Source organism: Salvelinus fontinalis, chromosome 9, assembly GCF_029448725.1.
Source record: "Salvelinus fontinalis isolate EN_2023a chromosome 9, ASM2944872v1, whole genome shotgun sequence".
In the NCBI taxonomy this organism is placed as follows: Eukaryota; Metazoa; Chordata; class Actinopteri; order Salmoniformes; family Salmonidae; genus Salvelinus; species Salvelinus fontinalis.
In genome coordinates this window covers 2,782,449-2,799,768 of record NC_074673.1, presented here as the reverse complement: position 1 = coordinate 2,799,768, position 17,320 = coordinate 2,782,449, and the positions used below count along the sequence as shown (strand labels likewise).

The window sequence follows — 17,320 nt, the reverse complement described above, 5'->3', positions numbered from 1 at the left end:
CTGTGTTCTATATTAGAATGACTGACATGCTGTGTTCTATATTAGAATGACTGACATGCTGTGTTCTATATTAGAATGACTGACATGCTGTGTTCTATATTAGAATGATTAACATGCTGTGTTCTATATTAGAATGACTGACATGCTGTGTTCTATATTAGAATGATTAACATGCTGTGTTCTATATTAGAATGATTAACATGCTGTGTTCTATATTAGAATGATTAACATGCTGTGTTCTATATTAGAATGATTAACATGCTGTGTTCTATATTAGAATGATTAACATGCTGTGTTCTATATTAGAATGACTGACATGCTGTGTTCTATATTAGAATGATTAACATGCTGTGTTCTATATTAGAATGATTAACATGCTGTGTTCTATATTAGAATGATTAACATGCTGTGTTCTATATTAGAATGACTGACATGCTGTGTTCTATATTAGAATGATTAACATGCTGTGTTCTATATTAGAATGATTAACATGCTGTGTTCTATATTAGAATGACTGACATGCTGTGTTCTATATTAGAATGATTAACATGCTGTGTTCTATATTAGAATGATTAACATGCTGTGTTCTATATTAGAATGACTGACATGCTGTGTTCTATATTAGAATGACTGACATGCTGTGTTCTATATTAGAATGACTGACATGCTGTGTTCTATATTAGAATGACTGACATGCTGTGTTCTATATTAGAATGACTGACATGCTGTGTTCTATATTAGAATGATTAACATGCTGTGTTCTATATTAGAATGATTAACATGCTGTGTTCTATATTAGAATGATTAACATGCTGTGTTGTATATTAGAATGATTAACATGCTGTGTTCTATATTAGAATGATTAACATGCTGTGTTCTATATTAGAATGATTAACATGCTGTGTTCTATGTTAGAATGATTAACATGCTGTGTTCTATATTAGAATGATTAACATGCTGTGTTCTATATTAGAATGATTAACATGCTGTGTTGTATATTAGAATGATTAACATGCTGTGTTCTATATTAGAATGACTGACATGCTGTGTTCTATATTAGAATGATTAACATGCTGTGTTCTATATTAGAATGATTAACATGCTGTGTTCTATATTAGAATGATTAACATGCTGTGTTCTATATTAGAATGATTAACATGCTGTGTTCTATATTAGAATGACTGACATGCTGTGTTCTATATTAGAATGATTAACATGCTGTGTTCTATATTAGAATGACTGACATGCTGTGTTCTATATTAGAATGATTAACATGCTGTGTTCTATATTAGAATGACTGACATGCTGTGTTCTATATTAGAATGATTAACATGCTGTGTTCTATATTAGAATGATTAACATGCTGTGTTCTATATTAGAATGATTAACATGCTGTGTTGTATATTAGAATGATTGACATGCTGTGTTCTATATTAGAATGACTGACATGCTGTGTTGTATATTAGAATGATTAACATGCTGTGTTGTATATTAGAATGATTAACATGCTGTGTTCTATATTAGAATGATTAACATGCTGTGTTCTATATTAGAATGATTAACATGCTGTGTTCTATATTAGAATGATCAACATGCTGTGTTGTATATTAGAATGATTAACATGCTGTGTTCTATATTAGAATGATTAACATGCTGTGTTGTATATTAGAATGACTGACATGCTGTGTTCTATATTAGAATGATTAACATGCTGTGTTGTATATTAGAATGATTAACATGCTGTGTTGTATATTAGAATGATTAACATGCTGTGTTCTATATTAGAATGACTGACATGCTGTGTTCTATATTAGAATGATTAACATGCTGTGTTCTATATTAGAATGACTGACATGCTGTGTTCTATATTAGAATGATTAACATGCTGTGTTGTATATTAGAATGATTAACATGCTGTGTTCTATATTAGAATGACTGACATGCTGTGTTCTATATTAGAATGATTAACATGCTGTGTTCTATATTAGAATGACTGACATGCTGTGTTCTATATTAGAATGACTGACATGCTGTGTTCTATATTAGAATGATTAACATGCTGTGTTCTATATTAGAATGATTAACATGCTGTGTTCTATATTAGAATGACTGACATGCTGTGTTCTATATTAGAATGATTAACATGCTGTGTTGTATATTAGAATGACTGACATGCTGTGTTCTATATTAGAATGATTAACATGCTGTGTTGTATATTAGAATGATTAACATGCTGTGTTGTATATTAGAATGATTAACATGCTGTGTTGTATATTAGAATGATTAACATGCTGTGTTCTATATTAGAATGACTAACATGCTGTGTTGTATATTAGAATGATTAACATGCTGTGTTCTATATTAGAATGATTAACATGCTGTGTTGTATATTAGAATGATTAACATGCTGTGTTGTATATTAGAATGATTAACATGCTGTGTTCTATATTAGAATGATTAACATGCTGTGTTCTATATTAGAATGATTAACATGGTGTGTTCTATATTAGAATGACTGACATGCTGTGTTCTATATTAGAATGATTAACATGCTGTGTTCTATATTAGAACGATTAACATGCTGTGTTCTATATTAGAATGATTAACATGGTGTGTTCTATATTAGAATGATTAACATGCTGTGTTCTATATTAGAATGACTGACATGCTGTGTTCTATATTAGAATGATTAACATGCTGTGTTCTATATTAGAATGATTAACATGCTGTGTTCTATATTAGAATGATTAACATGCTGTGTTCTATATTAGAATGATTAACATGCTGTGTTCTATATTAGAATGATTAACATGCTGTGTTCTATATTAGAATGATTAACATGCTGTGTTCTATATTAGAATGATTAACATGCTGTGTTCTATATTAGAATGATTGACATGCTGTGTTCTATATTAGAATGATTGACATGCTGTGTTCTATATTAGAATGATTAACATGCTGTGTTCTATATTAGAATGATTAACATGCTGTGTTGTATATTAGAATGATTAACATGCTGTGTTGTATATTAGAATGATTAACATGCTGTGTTGTATATTAGAATGATTAACATGCTGTGTTCTATATTAGAATGATTAACATGCTGTGTTCTATATTAGAATGACTGACATGCTGTGTTCTATATTAGAATGATTAACATGCTGTGTTGTATATTAGAATGATTAACATGCTGTGTTGTATATTAGAATGATTAACATGCTGTGTTCTATATTAGAATGATTAACATGCTGTGTTCTATATTAGAATGATTAACATGCTGTGTTCTATATTAGAATGATTAACATGCTGTGTTCTATATTAGAATGATTAACATGCTGTGTTCTATATTAGAATGATTAACATGCTGTGTTCTATATTAGAATGATTAACATGCTGTGTTCTATATTAGAATGACTGACATGCTGTGTTCTATATTAGAATGATTAACATGCTGTGTTCTATATTAGAATGATTAACATGCTGTGTTCTATATTAGAATGATTAACATGCTGTGTTCTATATTAGAATGATTAACATGCTGTGTTCTATATTAGAATGATTAACATGCTGTGTTCTATATTAGAATGACTGACATGCTGTGTTCTATTTTAGAATGACTGACATGCTGTGTTCTATATTAGAATGATTGACATGCTGTGTTCTATATTAGAATGATTGACATGCTGTGTTCTATGTTCTGTAGATGATATACATGCTGTGTTCTATATTAGAATGATTAACATGCTGTGTTCTATATTAGAATGATTAACATGGTGTGTTCTATATTAGAATGACTGACATGCTGTGTTCTATGTTCTGTAGATGATCGACATGCTGTACTTCGTGATAATCATGTTGGTGGTGTTGATGAGTTTCGGGGTGTCGCGGCAGGCCATCTTGCACCCTGATGAGGAGCCAACATGGCGTCTGGCCAGGAACATCTTCTACATGCCCTACTGGATGATCTATGGAGAGGTGTTTGCCGACTCGATCGACCGTAAGACTCAGATTTATAGTAAGATTCTGTTTCCTGTTTCACGGGCGGATGATCAGTCCTGTTTGTCCATGTTTTGATCTGTCCTATATTTATCCATAATGCGTCTTTGACTTCACCTGGTCTCCCAGCAGCAAAGGACATTCTTTGACTTCACCTGCACCTGGTCTTGACCATGACAGAAGTATGATGTTGTCTTTGTATTCATGCCTTTTCTTTTCATTTCTGGAACTGCTTCAAGTCTATGCAATGGAAATCAACCGTGAGTATTCTTCAATACCTTTTATATTTTCAAAGTGGCAATGTGGAGGGTGTTATTTTGAATACTAAAGCAGTCTTGTTCCTCTTCCGCTAACCCCTCCAGCGCCGTGTGGTGAGAACCTGTATGATGAGGATGGTAAGAAGCTGCCTCCGTGTATCCCTGGAGCCTGGCTGACCCCTGCCATCATGGCCTGTTATCTACTGGTGGCCAACATCCTGCTGGTCAACCTGTTGATTGCTGTCTTCAAGTAAGTTGACAAAAACAGGAACATTTTTACTTTGTCATGTTGACAACTAGTCTCTTGTGACAGAGCTAGCTAGCTGGCGCAGGCAATATTTGAATCTGGGAATCTGGGTTAGTACAACAGTTGGACACAAGTTATTAGTACTTACTGTGTCTGGCCTCAGGGATGTAGCCTTGTTTCTTCCATGAAAGCAACAGCAGAAACCCACGCCCTACAGATAACTTTGTCTTTAGAAAACTCTCATGATATTACCACATCTACACCTATCTTTGTTTGGAGGAGGTTAGTTGGTTAGCTAGTCAACCCAGTCAAAACTCTTCTCTGTCCTGGCACCCAAATGGTGGAACCTGCTACCCTTGGTGCTAGAACAGCAGAGTCCCTAGTCTGGCTGACACCAGTCTTTCTGACTTGAGAGTCTGAAAAGGCTGCTTTGATGTGTTGGCACGAAGCATCGATAATGAAGGGGCTGTGGCCTCAGACTTCAAGGCTACACCCTACGCTGGTTGGATAGCCCTATTTTGAATTTTGAACGAATCATGATCTATTATTTTACATAGGACCGCACCAGCCCTTCTGCTTCCAGCCAGCCCTTCCGGGATAAGCAAACACACAGTAGCTTGCTAGCTAAAGCAACCCTTCTAAGTTTGGACATCGTCTGTTGCTAAGACCATGAATAGGGCGCATAAATCATCATTTTCAAAACGGTATAAAAAGCTGTCTGCACTAAAACGAGTGACATCAGACAACTGCAGCCTGTTAAACATTACCGTCCTTTGACTAGCAAGTAGGAACTAATGTTAGCTAGCATAGCTAATGTTAGCTAGCATTGTTAAGCCCATAGAAAGCCAGCCAGCTAATAACTTTAGCTTGCTTGGTAACAACTTGAAATTGGCTAGCTAATAAAATGTATGTTTTAGTTATAAATGAACTAATTATAGATTGAACATTTCCTTACTGCACTGAAGTTACACATTTTCATTCTTGGATGTCCTCTGTTTAAATAGTAGGGCAATGATGTGAATTACCCATGCATTCTAGCTAGCTACTACTGTACTACCAATGTTCACTTCTGGCAAGTTTCCCACTGCCCCCTAATTTTGACAATGCATGAACAAAAAAAATCTAAGCAAAATATTTTTTTATTTGTCATATGCGCCGAATACAATAGGTGAAGACCTTGCCTTACGAACAAGCCCACAATTAAGTATATTGCAGACTGGGTCAGGGAAAGGTTGAAAATGTCAGTAAAGACGCTTGCCAGCTGGTCAACGCATGCTCTGAGTATGTGTCCTGGTAATGCTTCTGGTACTTTGGCCTTGTGAATGTTAGTTAAATAAAGGTACGAATTAAAATAAAATATAAAGTCAATAAATGTTCACCTGTTTAAAGGTCTTACTCACATCGGCTACAAAGAGCGTGATCACACAGTCATCCGGAATAGCTGGTGCTCTCACTCATGGTTCAGTGTTACTTCACTGTTTCCTTAAAGCATGTATAGAAGGTATTTAGCTTGTTTGGTAAGCTCATGTCACTGTGCAGCCTGTGGCTGGGATTCCCCTTGTAATATGTGATAGTTTGCAAGCACACCGCATCCGCAAGCGTCTGAGCCGGTGTAGTAGGATTCGATCTTGTATTGACGCTCTGATACTTTGGTTTTTGTTTCTTCCATATTGAGCGAGTCACTGGTACTTCCTGCTTTAGTTTTTGCTTGTAAGCAGGAATCAGGAGGATGGAGTTATGGTCAGATTTGTCAAGTGGAGGGCGAGGGAGAGCTTTGCAGGCGTCTCTGTTCTGCGTCTCTGTGTGTGGAGTAAAGGTGGTCTGGAGGTTGTGCAACTCTTGTTGCACAGAGTTTGAAGGGAGTGGGGGGGTGGGGGAATCCTTTACACAGACACAGATACAACAATGCGGCCGGCGTCTCAGCAGCCCTCTTCTCATGTGAGGTCTGTGGCTCTGGCCTCGCAATCAGCTTCGAGACATGGCAGAGGCCGGATCATTCCGGCAATTGTGATAGTGAGTTCGATGGTGAGGCATATACAATGGGCTACAAAATTACTGCCGTAAATAATGCTTAAACAAATATAAACAATATAATTATAGAGATAAACTCAAAATACCAACATGTGAGAAATACGATACTTTATTCATGTTTCAATGGAACCAACCAAAATACTTTATTGATTTAATTAAAAATCAATGTCCTCCAAATCAAGATTTCACAATTAATGGCACCTTAAAGATTATTGTAAATAACATCTACCAAAATTAAACCACAAATTAAATTCCACTTATTTAAGTTGATCTAAGTCTTAAGGAACTATATTGAGCCATTAATCACCTGTTTCACTAGGGAATAAAAATGAGGTAACACACATGCAATATCCCACTGTCATCCAGCACCATTAAGAAAACAAAAGAACTGGCAGTTCAAAAGAGACAGATGGTTGTAGACCTTCATTAATCTGTTAATGGCTACAAGAAGATCGACAAACGATTGAACATACCACTGAGCACTGTCAGGGCAATTATTTAAAAATGCTAAAGATATGGAACAGTTGAAAACCTCATGGGTAGAGGACGCAAATTCATTTTGCCCCCCCATGATAGGGAGAAGGATGGTGAGAGAAGCAACAAAATCCCCAAGAATCACTGTGAAAGAATTGCAAGCCTTGGTGGCATCTTGGGGTCACCAGGTTTCAAAAAGCACCATCAGACGCCACCTCCACAACCACAGGCTCTTTGGAAGGGTTGCCAGAAGAAAGCCCTTTCTGACCACAAGACACAGACGCAAACGCTTGGAGTTTGCCAAATGTCATTTACATTTTCGAGGAGACAGCACAATAACTCTGAGCTGCCGAGGAGACAGCACAATAACTCTGAGCTGCCGAGGAGACAGCACAATGACTCTGAGCTGCCGAGGAGACAGCACAATGACCGTGAGCAGCCATGGAGACAGCACAATGACTCTGAGCTGCCGAGGAGACAGCACAATGACTCTGAGCTGCCGAGGAGACAGCACAATGACTCTGAGCTGCCGAGGAGACAGCACAATGACCGTGAGCAGCCATGGAGACAGCACAATGACTCTGAGCTGCCGAGGAGACAGCACAATGACTCTGAGCTGCCGAGGAGACAGCACAATGACTCTGAGCTGCCGAGGAGACAGCACAATGACTCTGAGCTGCCGAAGAAACCGCACAATGACTCTGAGCTGCCGAGGAAACAGCACAATGACTCTGAGCTGCCGAGGAAACAGCACAATGACTCTGAGCTGCCGAAGAGAAAGCACAATGACCGTGAGCAGCCATGGAGACAGCACAATGACCGTGAGCAGCCATGGAGACAGCACAATGACAGTGAGCTACCATGGAGACAGCACAATGACCATGAGCTGCCATGGAGACAGCACAATGACTGCACGATGACCCTGAGCTGCCATGGAGATAGCACAATGACCGTGAGCAGCCATGGAGACAGCACAATGACCGTGAGCTGCCATGGAGACAGCACAATGACCGTGAGCTGCCATGGAGACAGCACAATGACCGTGAGCTGCCATGGAGACAGCACAATGACCGTGAGCAGCCATGGAGACAGCACAATGACCGTGAGCTGCCATGGAGACAGCACAATGACCGTGAGCAGCCATGGAGACAGCACAATGACCCTGAGCTGCCGAGGAGACAGCACATTGACCCTGAGCTGCCGAGGAGACAGCACAATGACCCTGAGCTGTCAACAATGACAACGTGGGGTACGCACTAAACGTCTCCACTGAGGACATATGGAAGTAATTCAAATGTTTTAGCCGGTCGGCATCTCTAGCCGTGCCCTTAGAGCATGTACAGACCAGCTGATTGTTGTGTTCTCTAACATTTTCAATCTCTCCCTAGCTCAGGCCACTATACCCACCTGCTTCAAGATGTCCGCTATCAACCCTGTGCCCAAGAAATGGAAGTAACTGAACTGAATGACAACCGACCAGTAGCGCTCACTTCCATTATCATGAAGTACCACAAGGGTGCGTCCTCAGTCCCCTCCTGTATTCCCTGTATACCCATGACTGCTTGGCCTCATACAGTTCCAACCCCATCATCAAGTTCGCTGACGACACAATAGTAGTAGGCCTGATCACGACGACGATGAGACAGCCTACAGGGAGGAGGAGGTCAGAGACCTGGCAGTGTGGAGCCAGGACAACAACCTCTCCCTCAACATCAGTAAGACAAAGTAACTGATTGTGGACTACAGGAAGCGGAGGGCAGAACACGACCTCATTCACATCCAAGGGGCTGTAGTAGAGAGGGTCGAGAGCTTCAAGTTCCTCGGTGTCCACATCGCTAAAGACTCCACATCGCTAAAGACTCGCAATGGCTCTTGGGGAGCAGAAAGCACACAGCTTGAAATAATACTTTTTAAATGTTTGTTCATGTTTTGAAAATAACTTTTTAGTTATCAGATTTGATTGGTCCAAACACACCAACACAGTTGTAAAGAGGGCATGACAATGCCTCTTCCACCTCAGGAGGCTGAAAAGATTTGGCATGGGCCCTCAGGTCCTCAAAATTTGAGGACAGGTGAGTCCAATGAAGAACTGATGCGCGTAATGATGGTGACAGGTGTACGTAATGATGGGCAGGCTGGCACCCTCGAGCACCAGAGAGGGGGAGCGGGGGCAGGTGTGACAGTACCCTTCTCTCTAGGGGCACCACCCGGCGTCCAACCTGGGCAAGTCTGACGGGCCGGCCGAGGCATAGGAGCCGGACGAGATGGCGGAGGCGTGGGAGCCCGACGAGCAGGCTGCAGGGTGGGAGCCATTACGAGCCGGCTGAGGCGTGGGAGCCCCGACGAGCCGGCTGAGGCGTGGGGGCCCCGACGAGCCGGCTGAGGCGTGGGAGCCCCGACGAGCCGGCTGAGGCATGACGTGGGGTGGGAGCCTGTCGAGCCAACCGAGGCAAGGAAACCTCTTGAGCCAGCTAAGGCGTGGAAGCCTGGATCAGCTGAGGCACCCCCGGGTCCTTCGGCAGCGGCACCCAGACCCGACGTCACCAGCTAAAACAAAAAACAAAACTCCCTGATGTTGGACAGGGTAAACAAAACTACATTAATGCTGACACAGGGATCAAACTGATGAACTTAATCCCATTGAGAACTTGTGGTCAATCCTCAAGAGGCAGGTGGACAAACAAAAACCCACAAATTCTGACAAACTCCAAGCATTGATTATGCAAGAATGGGCATACATCAGTCAGGATGTGGCCCAGAAGTTAATTGACAGCATGCCAGGGCGGATTGCAGAGGCCTTGAAATAGAAGGGTCAACACTGAAAATATAGAGTCTTTGCATCAACTTCATGTAATTGTCAATAAAAGCATTTGACACTTATGAAATGCTTGTAATTATACTTCAGTATTCCATAGTAAAATCTGACAAAAATATCTAAAGACCTAAAGAAATATCTGGTACTCCTTGTATTTAGCCATGTTATTACCTGGTTATCCTTGTATATAGCCATGTTATTACCTGGTACTTCCTGTATATAGCCATGTTATTACCTGGTACTCACTGTATATAGCCATGTTATTACCTGGTACTTCCTGTATATAGCCATGTTATTACCTGGTACTTCCTGTATATAGCCATGTTATTACCTGGTACTTCCTGTATATTGCAATGGTATTACCTGGTACACCTTGTATATAGCCATGTTATTACCTGGTACTCCTTGTATATAGCCATGTTATTACCTGGTACTTCCTGTATATAGCCATGTTATTACCTGGTACTTCCTGTATATTGCAATGGTATTACCTGGTACGTTCTGTATATAGCCATGTTATTACCTGGTACACCTTGTATATAGCCATGTTATTACCTGGTACTCCCTGTATATAGCCATGTTATTACCTGGTACTCCCTGTATATAGCCATGTTATTACCTGGTTCTCCTTGTATATAGCCATGTTATTACCTGGTACTTCCTCTGTATATAGCCATGTTATTACCTGGGTCTCTTTGTATATAGCCATGTTATTACCTGGTACTTCCTCTGTATATAGCCATGTTATTACCTGGTTCTCCTTGTATATAGCCATGTTATTACCTGGTTCTCCTTGTATATAGCCATGTTATTTCCTGGGTCTCTTTGTATATAGCCATGTTATTACCTGGTACTTCCTGTATATAGCCATGTTATTACCTGGTACTCCCTGTATATAGCCATGTTATTACCTGGTACTCCCTGTATATAGCCATGTTATTACCTGGTACTCCCTGTATATAGCCATGTTATTACCTGGTACTCCCTGTGTATAGCCATGTTATTACCTGGGTCTCTTTGTATATAGCCATGTTATTACCTGGTACTCCCTGTATATAGCCATGTTATTACCTGGTACTTCCTGTATATAGCCATGTTATTACCTGGTACTCCCTGTATATAGCCATGTTATTACCTGGTACTCCCTGTATATAGCCATGTTATTACCTGGTACTCTCTGTATATAGCCATGTTATTACCTGGTACTCTCTGTATATAGCCATGTTATTACCTGGTACTTCCTGTATATAGCCATGTTATTACCTGGTACTTCCTGTATATAGCCATGTTAATACCTGGGTCTCTTTGTATATAGCCATGTTATTACCTGGGTCTCTTTGTATATAGCCATGTTATTACCTGGTACTCCCTGTATATAGCCGTGTTATTACCTGATACTCCCTGTATATAGCCATGTTATTACCTGGTACTCTCTGTATATAGCCATGGTATTACCTGGTACTCCCTGTATATAGCCATGTTATTACCTGGTACTCCCTGTATATAGCCATGTTATTACCTGGTACTCCCTGTATATAGCCATGTTATTACCTGGTACTCTCTGTATATAGCCATGTTATTACCTGGTACTCTCTGTATATAGCCATGTTACTACCTGGTACTCCCTGTATATAGCCATGTTATTACCTGGTACTCCTTGTATATAACCATGTTATTACCTGGTACTCCTTGTGTATAGCCATGTAAATTTTTTAAATTAATGTCTTCCCCAACCAGCTCTCTGGACTTCTGAATACAAAGTTGCATGCACCCTCCCATATAGCGTTTTTGTCTTCCTCCACAACCACCGCTCTGAGACCCAGAGGCAATAGGCCTCACGGATCTGGTCCTCTGTCCTTTTCAGCCTTTAGCGGGGACACCACTGTGGCTGTTTTCCTAGCTTCTTGAAGACTAGAACTAGCTAGCTTATAGCTATACATCCTCCCCTCACACAAAGGCTTGAAATGCTTTAAGTTGCTCCTATTTTAATTCAATCCCTAAATTGGTCATTACAATGTGGCAGTGTTGTCTCTATCTCCTTTTCAGAAAGCTACATCAAAGTTTTTCTCCCCACAGTTTTAGTTAGCTAGACTAGCTAGCCTATCTTTAGCTTGGCTTGTTAACCTCTCTAATGGGGGCATAGCAAATTGACGAGGCGGCGTGCGGGGGCGTTGAGCATGCAAATAGCGTGCATATGAGAACCAGTCAAAAAGTTGCCAAACATTTGAGCTAACTTCCTCTTTTACAAGCCTGAGTTAGCAGACCAGTGAGTCACAGCTCGCTGTTTAGTCACATGGGTCGCGCGTCTCTGGCCATAGTCAAAAACCTCTTAAAATAGTATCTAAAATAAGACATCTGTCTTATTCCCCCCCACCTTGCAAGGTTAGATAGAGTTAGGGTCAGAGTTAGTGTTAGTCAGGGTTAGTTAGGGTCAGGGTTACGTTTAGTTAGTGTCAGGGTTAGTTAGGGCCAGGGTTAGTTAGCACCAGGGTTAGTGTTAGATAGGGCCAGGGTTAGGATTAGTTAGGGTCAGGGTTACGATTAGTTAGGGTCAGGGTTAGTTAGTGTCAGGGTTAAGTTTAGTTAGGGTCAGGGTTAGTTAGGGTCAGGGTTAGTTAGCGCCAGGGTTAGTTAGCGCCAGGGTTAGTGTTAGTTATGGTCAGGGTTAGGATTAGTTAGAGTCAGGGTTAGTTAGGGTCAGGGTTAGTTAGGGTCAGGGTTAGTTAGGGTCAGTGTTAGTTAGGGTCAGGGTTAGTTAGGGTCAGGGTTAGGGTTAGTTAGGGCCAGGGTTAGTTAGGGTCAGGGTTAGGGTTAGTTAGGGTCAGGGTTAGTTAGGGTCAGGGTTAGTTAGGGTCAGGGTTAGTTAGGGTTAGGATTAGTTAGGGTTAGGGTTAGTTAGGGCCAGGGTTAGTTAGGGTCAGGGTTAGGGTTAGTTAGGGTAAGGGTTAGTTAGGGTCAGGGTTAGTTAGGGTCAGGGTTAGTTAGGGTTAGGATTAGTTAGGGTCAGGGTTAGTTAGTGTCAGGGTTAGTTAGGGTCAGGGTTAGTTAGGGTCAGGGTTAGTTAGGGTTAGGGTTAGTTAGGGCCAGGGTTAGTTAGTGTCAGGGTTAGGGTTAGTTAGGGCCAGGGTTAGTTAGGGTTAGTTAGGGCCAGGGTTAGTTAGGGCCAGGGTTAAGTTTAGTTAGGGTCAGGGTTAGTTAGCGCCAGGATTAGTTAGGGCCAGGGTTAGTTAGTGTCAGGGTTAAGTTTAGTTAGGGTCAGTTAGCGCCAGGGTTAGTTAGCGCCAGGGTTAGTGTTAGTTAGGGTCAGGGTTAGGATTAGTTAGGGTCAGGGTTAGTTAGGGTCAGGGTTAGTTAGGGTCAGGGTTAGGATTAGTTAGGGTCAGGGTTAGTTAGGGTTAGTTAGGGTCAGGGTTAGTTATGGCCAGGGTTAGTTAGTGTCAGGGTTAAGTTTAGTTAGTGTCAGGGTTAGTTAGGGTCAGGGTTAGTTAGCGCCAGGGTTAGTGTTAGTTAGGGTCAGGGTTAGTTAGGGTCAGGGTTAGTTAGGGTCAGGGTTAGTTAGGGCCAGGGTTAGTAAGGGCCAGGGTTAAGATTAGTTAGGGTCAGGGTTAGGGTTAGCTATAACTCTCTACTGACCTGTACCTCCTCTCCCACAGCAACACTTTTATGGAGGTGAAGGCCATCTCCAACCAGATCTGGAAGTTCCAGAGATATCAGCTGATTATGATCTTCCATGACCGTCCGATCCTCCCTCCGCCCCTCATCGTGTTCAGTCACCTCTACCTCCTGTTCAGAAGCTTTCGCTGCACCAAGAAGAATGATGGAGATCTGAACGAGAAGGACAGAGGACTCAGTGAGTGTCTTTTTCATTAAAGTAACTAGAGTAGCGTTGAAAAAACTCAGTCAGGGATGTTTACTAAAAGCATAGTTCCACCAACGGTCAATTAGTGCAGAGTGATGTAGATATTTTCAGTCAAGTGGATTAATAATCTGAGTACGGCGCTCAGACGAAAATCTGTTGGAGTCAGCATAAGTCAGAAATAGCATTATAAATATTCACTTACCTTTGATGATCTTCATCAGAATGCACTCCCAGGAATACCAGTTTCACAATAAATGTTTGATTTGTTCCATAAAGTCCATAATTTATGTCCAAATTACTCCTTTTGGTTCGCGCGTTCAGTACACATTATAAACTTACAACGAAAAGTAATATTACAGTCCGTAGAAACATGTCAAACGAAGTATAGAATCAATCTTTAGGATGTTTTTAACATAAATCTTCAATAATGTTCCAACCGGAGAATTCCTTTGTCTTCAGAAAAGCAATGGAACAGAGCTCGCTCTCACGTGAACGAGCTCCTGGCATTCTGCCAGAGCCCTGACTCATTCCCCTCTCATTCGGCCCCACCTCACAGTAGAAGCATCAAACAAGGTTCTAAAGACTGTTGACATCTAGTGGAAGTCTTAGGAAGTGCAAAATGACCCCATAGACACTGTGTATTCGATAGGCCAAGAGTTGAATACCTACAAGCCTCAGATTTCCCACTTCCTGGTTTGATTTTTCTCAGGTGTTTGCCTGCCATATGAGTTATGTTATACTCACAGACATCATTCAAATAGTTTTAGAACCTTCAGAGTGTTTTCTATCCAAATCTACTAATGATATGCATATATTCGCAACTGGGACTGAGTAGCAGGCAGTTTACTCTGGGCACGCTTTTCATCCAAACGTGAAAATGCTGCCCCCTATCCATAACAAGTTAACCCATGTGCATGTCCAGTAGCCTTTATGGCTCAGACCAGTTACATCTTGTTGGTCTACCTTGCTTTCTGTTTCTTACATGTCTAATGGTTAATGCGATGTTGATCCAGCTTTGTACACTCACATGGCCTCAGCCTTCATTCTGCTTCTGCTTACCAATATTTAAACTTATATCGATTCTTCTTTCTACTTCAAAGAGAACAGTATATGTACTGAAAAATCACCAGATGACTGGACATTCTCTAACACCAGTTGGTCAACGCATGCTCAGAGCACACGTCCTGGTAATCCATCTGGCCCTGCGGCCTTGTGAAGGTTGACCTGTTGAGAGGTCTTACTCACATCGGCTATGGAGAGCATGATCAAACAGTCGTCCTGAACATCTGATGGTCTCATGCATGCGTCAGTGTTGCTTGCCTCGAAGCGAGCATAGAAGTAATTTAGCTTGTCTGGTAGGCTCGTTTCACTGGGCAGCTTGCGACTGTGCTTCCCTTTGTAGTCTGTAATAGTTTGCAAGCCCTGCCACATTTGACGAGCGTCCGAGCCGGTGTAGTACGATTCATTCTTAGCCTGTATTGACGCTTTGCCCATTTGATGGTTGTCAGAGGGCATAGCGGGATTTCTTGTAAGCATCTGGGTTAGAGTCCCACTCCTTGAAAGCAGCAGCTCTGCCCTTAAGCTCAGTAAGGATATTGCCTGTTATCCATGGCTTGCGGTATGTACGTACAGTCACGGTGGGGACAATGTCATTGATGCATTGATGAAACCAGTGACTGATGTGTACTCAATGCCATCGGAAGAATCCTGGAACATATTCCAGTCTGTGCTAGCAGTACAGTCCTGTAGCTTAGCATCTGCGTCATCTGACGACTTCTTCATTGGTGCTTCCTGCATTAGATTCTGGTTGCACATTTAACATGTTGATAGAAGTTACGTAAAAGGTCAAACGTATTAAAGTTTCCCTACATTAATGTCCCTGGCCTCTAGGAGCGCCGCCTAAGGATGAGCGGTTTCCTGTTTGCTTATGTCCTTACACAGCTCATTGAGTGCGGTTTTAGTGCCAGCATCGGTTTGTGGTGGTAGACAGACAGCTACGAAAAATATAGATGAAAACTCTTGCTAAATAACGTGGTCTACAGCTTATCATGAGATACTCTACCTCAGGTGAGGAAAAAAAACTTGAGACTTCCTTAATATTAGATTTTGTGCACCAGCTGTTTAAAAATATACACAGACGCCACCCTGTTCTATCTTGCCGATGGACCGACAACTCAGCCAGCTGTATGTTATTCATGTCGTCGTTCAGCCACGACTCTGTCCAACATATTACACGCCATGGTAGCCTTATAAGGCACTCCAACCTACGTCCCCGATTTCTCCATCTCATTCTCCTACCAATGACTGGAATGTGGGCTTTATCAGGTATCTGAAATAAATATTTTGTGTTCGACTCGTTAAAGAAAAATCTTTGTCCAGTACGAGGTGAGTCATCACCGTCCTAATATCTAGAAGCTCTTTTCGGTCATAAGCGACGGTGGCAGAAACATTATGTACAAAATACATTGCAAATAACGCGAAAAAACACACAATAGCACAATTTGTTAGGAGACCGTAAAATGTCAGTCATCTCCTCTGGCGCCAAAACGACTATCATTATCCTTTCCACCATTATCAACCCTAGTACTACAATTCAATCCTGTGTGTTTGCTTGTTGCAATAAAAGAGTGACTTGAGAATGTCTCGTGACCGGGGACACATGTCGATTGTCTCTAGTGTAAACTTCTCAGAGTTCTCCAACAATTTCTGGTCTTGGATCAGGTCGGTCCTGACTAGAGTTACACAAGCAGTTGAAGCCCTCGACCAACTCAACTGTGAATAGCTCCAAGCACTGTTCAATCCCCAATCCTCAGAAGACTCACAGTCTGAGTCATAGGCCTCAGGCAACCATCCAGATCTCCTGGAGATGCTGAGCGAGATGGAGAACTGCCTGCAGCTAACCATGGCCCAGGAACCAGGGCAGAAAGCCCTCCCCAATGTCGACGAGCAACCTACCCGGAGTCTCTGCCTAGATACTGGTACGAGCAACCCTTTCAGACCATGTGGACCTCTACGCCCACGCCTTGACATGGTCTGCTCCCAGTCTGCCCCCCACCACATCAGTGGGACCTACCTAGGACAGTCACGACTCAGTTAAGGTGTGCCCTTCCAGAGGATGGGCACTCTGCCCCTCAGCACCTCCCCTGTCACCAATCTACTTGGAACCTGCTACTGGTTACTCAGCTCCAGCATACAAAGATGACAGTAGGGAGTTTGTTCACCACAAGATGGCCTTGATTACCATTTCTACCTCGTCTGGGAGCAACCGGTTAAGTTCCACCCCTTACTTTACCCCCTCAAGCAGCTGAACGCCCATCTTATAGCCACACCTCCATAACCCGGCACCATACACCGCAGCCATATCACACCTCCATGACCCGGTGCCATACACCGCAGCCATATCACACCTCCATGACCCGGTACCATACACCGCAGCCATATCACACCTCCATGACCCGGTGCCATACACCGCAGCCATATCACACCTCCATGACCCGGTGCCATACACTGAAGCCATGGCACACCTCCAGCTTCTGTTTCGTGAAGAAGTAGAAGGAGGGAGGTCTCCGCCCCTGTATCGATTACCAGACACCGAATAAGGCTACTGTTAAATTCAGTTATCCCCTGCTTCTCATACCCAC

General features: G+C 42.0%; 1 protein-coding gene across 1 annotated transcript in view; it reads left to right on the top strand.

Annotated features, from left to right (window-relative positions):
* Positions 1-17,320, top strand: part of LOC129862933 (transient receptor potential cation channel subfamily M member 1-like) — a 177,084-nt gene that overhangs the window by 83,151 nt on the left and 76,613 nt on the right. The window contains exons 22-25 of the mRNA XM_055935037.1: positions 3,823-4,015; positions 4,236-4,256; positions 4,359-4,503; positions 13,474-13,670. Of these exons, the coding sequence (XP_055791012.1) occupies positions 3,823-4,015; positions 4,236-4,256; positions 4,359-4,503; positions 13,474-13,670 (556 nt within the window). The remainder of the gene's footprint in view (positions 1-3,822; positions 4,016-4,235; positions 4,257-4,358; positions 4,504-13,473; positions 13,671-17,320) is intronic.